This window comes from Eretmochelys imbricata, chromosome 4, assembly GCF_965152235.1.
Source record: "Eretmochelys imbricata isolate rEreImb1 chromosome 4, rEreImb1.hap1, whole genome shotgun sequence".
In the NCBI taxonomy this organism is placed as follows: domain Eukaryota; kingdom Metazoa; phylum Chordata; order Testudines; family Cheloniidae; genus Eretmochelys; species Eretmochelys imbricata.
In genome coordinates, this window is record NC_135575.1 from 94,368,903 (window position 1) to 94,380,926 (window position 12,024).

General features: G+C 40.6%; 1 protein-coding gene across 1 annotated transcript; it reads left to right on the plus strand.

Annotated features, from left to right (window-relative positions):
• The first annotated feature begins 1,078 nt into the window (after positions 1-1,078).
• On the plus strand, positions 1,079-11,597 carry SGCB (sarcoglycan beta). Its single transcript, XM_077815649.1, has 6 exons — positions 1,079-1,246; positions 5,014-5,223; positions 6,495-6,680; positions 6,812-7,003; positions 8,893-9,024; positions 9,701-11,597. Exons 1-6 carry the CDS (start codon positions 1,211-1,213, stop codon positions 9,899-9,901), a joined length of 957 nt encoding a protein of 318 aa, XP_077671775.1. The 5' UTR covers positions 1,079-1,210; the 3' UTR covers positions 9,902-11,597.
• Positions 11,598-12,024: the final 427 nt, after the last annotated feature.

The following is a 12,024-nucleotide window of genomic DNA, read 5'->3' on the forward strand; positions in this document are numbered from 1 at the left end:
TTAAATTGCAGCAAGGGTGGTTTAGGTTGGAGATTAGGGAAAACTTCCTGTCAGGGTGGCTAAGCACTGGAATAAATTGCCTAGGGAGGTGGTGGAATCTCCATCATTGGAGATTTTTAAGAGCCGGTTAGACAAAACACCTGCCAGGAATGGTCTAGATAATATAGTCCTGCCATAAGTGCAGGGGACTGGACTAGATGACCTCTCGAGATCAACTTCCAGTCCTATGATTCTATGATCTCTGTCATGCCATGCCCTGGCTTACAAGGTTGTACAGCATGCACAGTGTTGAGGGATGAGTCTCCCCCAAACAACAGACACACGAGTGGCTTTCTGAGACAGGCATCGCCTCACAGCACAAGTCCCAGCATATAAACCCGGGCGAGCCAGGCATCCTGGCCATTAAAAGTTTCCCAACAGAGAAAGAGTGGGAATGATAGCAATTAATTTTTTTTGAAAGAACAGTATGCAAGTAAGTAAACTAGACTTACTAAACTACAACTAATCTAAATATTGCTACAGAGAGAAAAAAAAAAAAAAAAAGAGGCAGCACTGCCACTGAGCTCCATCTACAGCCGAGGACGGTGGGGAAGGAACTCAATGGGTCGAGTCGTGCACGGGTCGTGCGGCATGAGGCACCAACGGCGAGATACCCGCTGCGCAGGCAGGCCCCAAGCCAGCACTGCCACAGCAAATCTCCCATCTGCAGTGCAGGGACGCACCGGCACCTGAGGTGGACACTACTCCAAGAAATATCATTCTCTTCAGGTTACTCCTGAGAAACTGAGCCTCAAAGAGGGAAAGTGGCCCAATGTCTGCAGCAGACCAAGAAAGTAGGCCCAGACTTCCTGACTCCCAATCGCCACAAGACCTTCCGCACAAGCTCATGCGTCTTCCCTGTCACTGGCCCGGGGCCTGCATTTCAGGGTGCCCGGGTGTGTGCCAGACTCATCCACACACTCGCCGCCAGGCTGAGGCTGCTCTGGGCCAGGGTCACGCCGAGCGGGGCTCTTCTGAGAGTCCCAGGGGAGCGGCAGGGTGAATTCCCGACCCTGCCCCCTAGAGTTCAGGCCGGACATGAGCAGCGCGGGCTGCCCAGCCCGGCGGGAGGCGCCGAGCCCAGGACAGGGAGCGGCGACAGGCGGCTGGCGCGGCGCTAGTCTCCCCCCGCCTGGGCGGGACAGCAACAGAACAGCGGCAGGAGAAGAAGATGGCGGCGGCGGCGGGAGCAGCCGCCTCGGAGCAGGTCTGTGCCCGCTCCCCACACGGCGGGGCGCGCGGGGGGCAGCCGCCTCCAGGGCTCCCTCGCCATAGGCGAACAGCCCCAGCGGCGCCCGGGCCCCAGGGAAAGCGGCCGCGGACGAGCCCCTCCCAGGCCGCTGTGCCGGCACCGCCCCCAGCCGTGGCTCCTTAGGGACCCGAGCTCTCAGCCCGGCCGTGTGAACCGGCGGGGACACCAGCGGCATAAACACCCCCAGGGGAGCCTGCTCCGTGGCCCGCAGAGGAGCGCCCGGCCCCGAGCCTGCCCCAGGCCGGACTCCAGCCAGCCCCTCCTCTGCCCGCGGGCCGTGAGAGCCCCGCAGCGTTCCGAAGAGCCTGTGGCCCCGCTCTGCGCCGAAACCCGTCTGCACCGTGCTCTCCCCTCCCCCAGGGCTGGGCTCACGAAAACCTGCTCTTCCCTGCTGGGGGGAGAAGCTAATTAGAGCCGAGACAGTTGTCTGTATTTAAAGCTGCTGCCCGTGGCGTTTGATGAATGGGTGGTGGCGAGATTGTGTTTTGTGAGTGGGTGTGGGGGGGGGGTTGTTTTTCTTTGCACATTGATTTTCTGTTACTCAAGTAGTAAAATCAAACAAAAATTCATAGTGCCTGATTTATGCTGAATTTCATTGCAAGCAAACCCTTTCACAGTTGCCTTTTCCTTTCAAGATGATCTGAAAATGTTTCAGAGTTGTGAGGGTGGGTGAGGTAAAATCTTTTTCTGGACCATCTTCCTGTTGATGGAAGGGACAAGTTTGCCTTTCAACCTTGAAAACCGCGACCTCTCTCTCATATCCTGGGATTAGGAGGGTTATAACAGGAGCAAACTTGCCATATCTGGGGTTTTCATTAAAAGCCCAAGCTTCTGGAGTCCAATGATTTCTTGAGCATCTCAGCTTTTTTTCTTTTTAAACTAAATTTCTAGTCCTTATGGTTTCAGAGAATAGTTTGGAAACCTGAACTCAGAAGACAAAATAATGAAATGAAAAAATGATTGGCTTAAAAATCATTAGATTTTTTAAATGTCATGATTTTACAGGACCTGATTCTTTTGAGTGCTTGCAGTTGGCAACAGTGTTTTGTTTTTTTAAATGGTATTTTTGCTTCTTTATTATGTGTAAAGGCCTGGAAGGTTTTTGAACACTCCCCCCGCACCTGCTTGTTTAAATACATCTAAAAATATTAGAGATACAAGATTTATTATAAAGGGACTCCAGTTTGTAATCAGATATTCTTCAAAGGACTACTAATTTTTAATTTCTATTTTTAATTGATCTTGATTCTTTGAAAAGTTTTAATTATCATTGTGCAAGCTGTATTACTGTGTTTTCTAAGGCCCCGCATCTACTTGCACGGGCAAGACTGATTAAAAGTGTAGTGAAAGAACTACATTTTGTATCAAGCCTCTCACATTACATTTGTTTGAAAAATTAAGGATGACCAGTCACAATGTGTGCAGCCAAGAAAAAACATCGCTTTTTGCTATGCTATAATAGAACTTTGTTATATATAGTGCTAGCTGTTGGTAGGGGTAAATGACAGAAATTTAGGTTTCAGAGTAACAGCCGTGTTAGTCTGTATTCGCAAAAAGAAAAGGAGTACTTGTGGCACCTTAGGGACTAACCAATTTATTTGAGCATGAGCTCACGAAAGCTCATGCTCAAATAAATTGGTTAGTCTCTAAGGTGCCACAAGTACTCCTTTTCTTTTGACAGAAATTTAGATACTCATTAAAAATATTGAAATACTCTTCATACATCTGAAGTGGGTATTCACCCACAAAAGCTTATGCTCCAATACATCTGTTAGTCTATAAGGTGCCACAGGACTCTTCGCCGCTTTCATTAAAAATGTACATTGGAATACAGATTCACCTATAGGAACAGTGTCTGTATATTTATATAATAGGAAAAAGCGGTTTTCCCATTCACATAGTCCGAATTTTGTTAATAAAATGTACATTTGTTGTAACATCTCAACATAGGAGTAAATGTCTTTTTCAATCTCTCAGTTGATAAATCAGTATACAGCTGTGTAGTTTATTGTAAATAGAATTGTGATCATATGCTTCATTTTATTTAATTTGTTCTAGTGTGATGGTTTGTTGACAGTGTTTAAATATGACTTAGGCTGGGTTTTCAGTCTAGTTATCTGAATTCTCGCTCACAGTAGTGGAGGCTAAAATGATCAAAGGAGTGTCATCATCTGTCTCTGAGAGGAAAAGGGGATGGGGGGGGGAGAGAGATATACTCTCATAGTTCATCATCCATGGAAGTAACATTAGATGTGGCCTGAAGAGAGAAAGGAGTCACTATGTGCCCAGTCTTGCAACATTATTCTTGGGAGAATTTTGTGCCACTGCGCAATGCAGAATTTTGCAGAAATTAACATTGTGCATGCAGAATTTCCTTTCCCCCACAGAAATGCGCTGGACCCAGCAGAGCTCAGCTCACACATAGAAGACACTGCTGGAGGGAGGGGGAGGGAGCTAGAGGGTTCCTAGCAGCTGCAGTTCCCAGAACGCTCTGAGGGAAGGAGACAGTGGCTTGCAGGAAACTCCATGCAAACCTGGGACCAAGCATCAAGCTGTTTCTCCCTCTGGATCCCTGGACTCTGGGGCGGAGGGGGACAGGTGTCTGGGCTGGGGGGGAGTGGGCATGGCTGGGCTCTGGGGGGTAGAGGTGTGGGTATCTGGGCAAGGGGGAGGCCCACGACTGGGCTCAGGGAGAGAGGGTGCGGGTAACTGGGCTGGGGGTCCCCATGACTGGGCTCTGGAGGGAAAAGGGTGTGGGTGTATTGGCTGGGGGCACTGTGGCTGGGCTCTGGGGGGGGGAGGGGTTGTGAGCATCTGATTTCCCCCCCCTCACAGCCAGCTGGGCTCTGGAGGGGGGTGAGGAGGGAGGCAGAGAACAGGAATAGGGTTGTCATAGGGGTTTCTCTAACTCTCTACTCCTGGGGGAATTTCTGTGTGTGTGTCTGTAGTGTTACAGACATATTTGCAGACAAGTATTTTGAAATAAATTACCAAAATAATTGAAACTGGTGTGATTATGTAGTTTTATTATGCCAAATAAAATTTGTAGAATTTTAAAATATTGTGTGCAGAATTTTTATATTTTTGGTGCAGAATGCCCCTGGGAGTAAAACATTTATTATGTTTAAGTTAGACTTGCATGTGAGTAAAATTGATCTGCAGAATGTTTGCAGGATTAGACCTCAAAATAGCATCTTTCTGTATTGAAAGAGAAGAAAAATAGGGAGAAAGAACAAGGTACCATAAGGTTTTGTACAAAGCTCTAAAAATATGGGAGTCTTATAACCCTTCCACTTTCTATCCCTGAGAATACTTTATATGAAAGTATTCCCTACCTGTTAATTTGCCCTCCAGTAATATCAATGAAAGTGATACTGTCACCTTGAGATCTAGTCAGTTCAAAACAGTAAGTTAAAACTATTTTTAGTTATACATGCCCACGAGTTTCCCTACTAGTTTTTTGTGGTTTTACGATGTTTTTTCTCTTCCCTTTTCCTGAAGTGAAAGACCCCCAGAAACAGAGAAAACTGACTATGCACAAAATGGTTTTAAATTTAATTTAATTGGTTTTAAAGTGCCTCTGTAGTGGTGTTACTTAAAAATAGATAAACTAAACGTTGGGATAGCAGACAAATATTCCACTGGTTCAAACTCTTACTTTTGTTATAAATTTTGATTACCTGTAAAATAACCATTTACCCATGCTTTGTGTCATGCTGTAGCAAAGTTCTAATGGCCCTGTGAAGAAGTCTATGCGTGAGAAGGCTGTGGAGCGGAGAAACATTAATAAAGAACACAACAGTAACTTTAAGGCTGGATATATCCCAATTGATGAAGACCGTCTCCATAAAACAGGCTTACGGGGCAGGAAAGGCAACTTGGCTATTTGTGTGATTGTTCTCCTTTTTATTTTGGCTGTCATCAATTTGATTGTGAGTATAATACTTAGGCTGCAAGTGAGTTTGGGCATGCTTGTTTTACTTTTTATTGAGTATTTACTAAATAAATATAAACTTTCTCCAGCATAGATCAGAATACTTTGGAAAGCACAATCTTAAAGTGTATTAAGGGGGATTACTTTAATTTTTTCCCTACATTTCCTGCTTATTTTTAGTCTGAAAAAGATTATTTCGAGGTATTTTATTGTGGGGTTTTTATTAGCAAGAAGTCCCCAATCTTTTTTTTTTTCTTGTCTTTTCCTTAGTATGACTAATCAGATCAATGATTTTTTCCTCCATTTCTTCCCAAAGTTCTCTGTTGTTATTAAAAATAGCATCATAACATTGCAAGATGTTCTACAGAGATTAAAAAGACAGTTCCTTCCACGAAGAGCTTAAACGCTAAATCTTATTTTTACATTCTCTCATCTAAGAGGCCACATGTATCAAGACCACAACCAAGCTTATGCCCCTAATATTAATCAGGAACAGGAATCTTCTGATTATTTCCACACCCAGAGCTGTACATGACAAACAATGCAAATTATTACCAGTGCAACGTTCAATACAATTATTCTGAATTAATGTATGCAATGAAGTGCTGTCAACCCATCAGATCACAGGAATGTTGTATAGTTACTAACTGAACTGTATATTAGTTTTCAGAATTCATCCTGTACAATTTGCACTCTGATTTGCTACTGCACTTCACTATTTTAATACCCACCTTTGCGTCTCATCTCCTCATAGTTAGGCATTTCAGTATACCATCAACACTGAAGGGTCCTTTTTTTAAACTCAAGACTGGGTTAACAAACACCTTTCACGTTGAGTTTATTTAGCTTAGGATACAGCCAGTATCTCAAACAGGAAGATGTCTCAAGCCATCATCCACATTACTTACTTTCAGAGTGTTCAGGTGTAGGGAGAATGTAGGTTTTTATAATATTTTACAAACTGTTTTAGATCATATTTGAGATGGGTTAAAAATAACCATATATTGTGATTAACTGCATTTCTGTGTTTTCAGTGGAAAGAAAGCATAAACATAGTAAAGCAAAGGAAAATAGTTTCTTTAAAACAAACTTCCTTTCACACACTCATTGTAAAAATCTCTAGTACTTACATCATTTGTATGCTTGTGGTTATTTTAAATGTAATAACTAATTAAACGCTCCTTTTAAAAAAAGCATTTTGACCACTCTGTTTTCCTGCATCTGTAGTATTAAAATAAATATGAAACTATGCTTGTGTTACTGTTTTAGATCACACTTGTCATCTGGGCTGTGATTCGTATTGGGCCCAATGGTTGTGACAGCATGGAGTTTCATGAGAGTGGCTTACTGCGATTTAAACAAGTATCCGACATGGGAGTTATACATCCATTATATAAAAGTACAGTAGGAGGCAGGCGTAATGAAGATTTGGTTATCACTGGAAATAACCAGCCTGTAAGTTACATCATGAGCTGAACATATATGGTAAACAATATGGGGGAATTGCATTATTATTATTAATCATAACTATAGTAAAAAATGTTTTTGTCATGTTTTAAAATAATTTTAATGATTTGTTTCCGCAGATTGTATTTCAGCAAGGAACAACAAAACTTAGTGTGGAAAAGGACAAAACCTCCATTACCAGTGATATTGGTATGGAATTTATTGACCCAAGGACACACAATACTTTGTTCAGCACAGACTATGAGACTCATGAGTTTCATTTGCCAAATGGAGTGAAAATTTTGAATGTACAGAAGGCATCTACGGAGAGGGTATGAACTATTTTAATAGCTCACTTTTTCTTTTACATAAAGGCTAATTATGGAATTGTTTGTTATTGCAAATGCAGTTTGTGTTGTGACGTGTTGTGTGTTGTGTTGTGTGTTAGGAATGCAGTTTGTGTTGTGACGTGACCATATTCAAGTAAATACAGAAGTATAACCAAAAAAGTATTTTGACATGAAGTAACTGTTGCAAAATGTAAACAGTAAAATCCTGAAGAAAAGTTGTAATAAAGTTATGTTCTTTTTGTGGTACACTGTTGCAAGTAAGAGAATAAGTTAAGGTAAAATAAAATGCTTTAACTAACCATCCTAACATATCAGGACCAGAATACTCAAATTTATTTTTCTGTTTGCCATTGGAGTTTTCCTGTTTGATCATGCACCAGCATTATTGATTTTTACAGCTAACTGGTCCAGAAATAGCTTGTTGTATAATTATTACTGTTCAGAGGTTGTGGAGAATTCAGATTTTTTAAAAAAAACCTCAATTCTTTAAAAATACCACACGCACACGTGAGTACACACAACCTGTGCCTATTGATTTCTTTTCCTTGGCAATAGATTTGTAATAATCAGATGACATTATCCAGCACATTATAACAATTTTTTATGTGCAGTTAAACTGAAAAGTGAATGGCATTGCAGGGTTCCATGTTTGTCAGATTGACTTCCAGATCAAATGTGCCCCATTTATTAGTAAAAAAGATGATGTTTTCCAGCTGCCAGCATTACAAATTCAACATGGGATCTGAAAATCAAGCTCTGAGGTTTTTCTTCCACATCACCATCTGTAATAAAGATTCTTCAGGCCACATTAAGACCTTAGGGCCTGACTACACTGGAAACTTCAAAGCGCTGTTGCGGGAGCGCTCCCACGGCAACACTTTGAAGTGCGAGTGTGGTTGCGTGCAAGCACTGGGGGAGCGCTCTCCCAGCTCTCCTGGTAATCCACCTCCACGAGGGGATTAGCTCCGAGTGCTGGAAGTGCAGCTCCCAGCGCTCAGAGCCTGTTTACACTAGCACTTTAAAGCGCTCTGACTTGCGCTGATTTTTCACCCCCCTGAGCCAGCAAGTTAGAGTGCTATAAAATGTAAGTGTAGCCAAGCCCTTAGTCGCAACTGTACAACACCATTGCCTTCAGTAGGTTTACACAGGTAACTGGCTGTGTACTTAGAATTTAGTGAACAATTCTGTTGATGACGTACAAGAAGGAATAGAATCCAACTCACTCTCTCAGTGATGTTTACGCTGCAGAACTAACAGGAATAAAAAGTAAACTTATTTTTGTACCTAAGTAAACAGATTTAACTCTGAATACACACAAGGAACAAATCTGATGGGTAAGGAGGAATCATTTTCATATAATTACTTTTCAGAATAAGAGAGACTTATAAGGTAGGTTAAATTTGGCACCTAAACAACTTATATGTTCCTCTAAATTCTCTAGCACGGCAGTTCCCAAACTTGGTTCACAGCTTGTTCAGGGTAAGCCTCAGGTGGGCTGCAAGATGCTTTGTTTGCCAGAGCATCTGCAGGTATGGCTGTACTTAATCCTAGCCAAGTGATATGCAAGTGTAAGTTAGCTGACAGTCTAGATAATTAAACTTTTTACTGTGACACAGAAATTTTCCAAGATAGGTAATCCTTGTTTCTAGTCATGACTCATTGTTCAGAGCAGTAAAAAATTGTAGAAACTTTAAAGGCATAGGGAAAGGGATATGCAACATGCATTGACTGTGTTATATTCAAATTTTTAGCAGTGTGGCTATTATTTAGGGAACTAATTTAACAAAATTACTTAAAGACAAGCCAAAATGGAACTTTTAAAACTCTGTTTACCATTATTTCATTCTTCTTGCATATTTTTTCCCTTTAAGATTACCAGCAATGCTACCAGTGACCTAAATATAAAGGTTGACGGACGTGCCATTGTTCGTGGAAATGAAGGTGTTTTCATCATGGGCAAAACCATTGAGTTTCGTATGCATGGTGATATGGAACTAAAGGCAGTAAGTATTTTATATTGACAAAATTATTTCTAATAGCTCCGTGTTAAAACGAAGAAGAAGAAAAATTAGGCTCTCTCATTTTTTTGGATGGATTCAAATCTGTAAATTCAGGATAAAAATATAGTTTAGTAGCAGTTCAATTAATTGTAGCATTATAAAAGCAAATGTAATAATTTAATTATTCATCTTTTGAAATAGTGACTGAAAAACTTTGAGTTAGTAATTATTTCATACTGTATGCTTTTTGATGTTATGTTAATGATGTGGACAATCTGAAGTGGAGAAGAGGTTAAAGGGAAAAATATTAGATTTTAGAAGATTGATGTTTAAAGTCTGGTTTGTTCTGGTTCACAAGTGCAGATAAGCTTGGTGGGCTCATTGTATTGTGCATCACACATCTAACTACCACAAAATGAGTAGTGTGCTCAGTATTGGCCTATGAGTGGAATAGCAAGGTATGCTGCGGGTCAGAACTGAGATGTATGAGCACTACGTTCACTCGTAATTTTTTTTAAATAAAGTTCTTATGCAAAGACTTAAAATATAAACAAAATTAATAACCTTTCTTTTATTATCTTTAGGGTAGCTTTGAAAATAAGCTATTCATTTACATTCTTTTGGAAATAAATATCCTACTTCTATTAAGTGATAAATTGTATAATTATTCTTTTATTAGGAAAACAGCATTATCTTAAATGGAACTGTGATGGTCAGCACATCTCGACTTCCAAGTTCTTATGGGGAAAAGTTTAATAATGTTGACTGGCTGCGCTACAAGCTCTGTATGTGTGCAGATGGAACTCTATTCCGAGTTGAAGTGAAGACCCGCAACATGGGTTGTCAAACCTCAGTCAACCCTTGTGGAACCACACACTAAACGCAAAGTACTGGGACAAGAGCAGTCATGAAGAGAGTTCATTTACGTTTTTACATTTGTGTGTATAAAACAATTGCATGCCAATTATTTCTGTTTACACAACAGTTTATTATAATATTTATTACTAACATTTTTAGCACAGCAGTATTATGTCTGTTGCATAATTTCAGTATTTACAATAGAGTATTTACCATAATAATGGGTCTGATTTAGCAAGATACTTAAGCACATGCTTCAACATACACACTTGATCAAGTACCTTGCTGAATTGAGGCCAGTAAGAGAGATTTACTGGGGGATTGAGCCTCTAAGATGCTGAGCACCTCCTGCAAAGAGTCCTCAACTCCTTGCCTCTGAAGTGCTGTTTTACTTCCTCTCACCTCAGAACTCTGAGAAGTTGCTGGAATCTGCATGGAGTGAGGTGTAGAGTTGGGAGGATGCACATTGTTCCACCTTGGGCTCTGCAGAGATTCCTTGGATAAAGCAATACAGTTTGCAGCTCTGTTACTTGTTCCACAGAGCCTCTTTTTGGTTGCGCAGATCATTCTGTAAGAAGCGGACTTTGCGGTAACTGTGGTAAGAGGGAGGCGCTGGCAGCATAGGCTTCATTGGAGCCATGCTTTGTGGCAGTAACAGGAAACCAACCACAAAGGAACAATTGGGAAGGATCTTTCCAGTTCGTTAGAGATAAACCCTACAGGAAGGGGCCAAAAGGCAATCTAACTTCTTTTATATATATGTGTTATATGCTGATTTTCAGCCCACCCTCAACCAGACCTTCATTTTTGCACCAGTAATTACTTAGAGTGCAATAAAGGTCCGTCATCTAAGTAACTGCTTTGTAGAGACAATCTGTACCTGACATCCAAGTAACCTTTTCTCCATCTCCAAATAGCCATACTCACTATTTGGATGCAAAAACAGAGGCTAGCTTTCAAAACTATAGCCCTGTAAATGCAGTGAAATCTTTATTCAAATCGCTTCAGTTTTTATTTGCAGTTGATAAATATTGACTGTTGGAATATTAATATGAACTCTTGACAATTTTCTTTTGATTATTTTCAATTAATTAGAGAAAAGCATATGTTGACTTATTTGATCCTTAAGAAGACATTAAGAAAAATCTGTGCCCAACATTTTAGGTGGAACTGGGACAGTCAACTATTGTATTGTATCTGCTTTGATATTTAGAAGCTTGTCTTCTACTTTGAAAACCCATTTTTTATTTTTATTTACAGTTTTTTCTTGGGTACCTTAATAAAAAATATTCTATGGTATTCTACAGGTGAGGATTCAAAACACTGTAATAACACTATTGTAGGCCATAGTGATTGAGACCATTACTTTTCTAAATAAAAAAAAAAAGTGTAGCTATTTATAATGACTAGAAATATAATAAATTTGTTACTAAGTAAACTGGTATTTAAATTCGAAATTGAGCAGATGTTCTGTAGTTATAAATGTGACAGTAATCTAGGTCCCAATTCTGCGTTGTATGGAAGCATCTGCCTAAATTTTACATAATGAGAATACATGCTTAAAAGTTAATGCAAGTTCTTACGTATTGTGATGAATTGGGGTCTTAATGAAACCTTTGCACTTTGAGAATGATGGCAGCTTTTATTAAAACCCTCTTAACTGTTTTTGGAGAGAGAATCATGTATTCCAGTGTAAAAAATAAACTTGCTAATTATAAGGCTTTTATACTTGTTACCTTAGAGACTAACAAATTTATTTGGACATAAGCTTTTGTGGGATATAACCCACTTCATCAGATGCGTGGAGTGGAAAATACAGTAAGCAGATATAAATATACACCACATGAAAAGATGGGAGTTGCCTTACCAAGTGGGGGATCAGTGCTAATGAGGCCAATTCAATTAGGGTAGAAGTGGCCCATTCCCAACAGTTGACAAGAAGGGGTGAATATCAACAAAGGGAAACCTCTCCAGTGCATCATCAAGGATCTACAACCTATCCTGAAGGAGGATCCCTCACTCTCACAGACCTTGGGAGACAGGCCAGTCCTCGCTTACAGACAGCACCCCCAACCTGAAGCAAATACTCACCAGCAACTATACACCACACAACAAAAACACTAACCCAGGAACCTAGCCCTACAA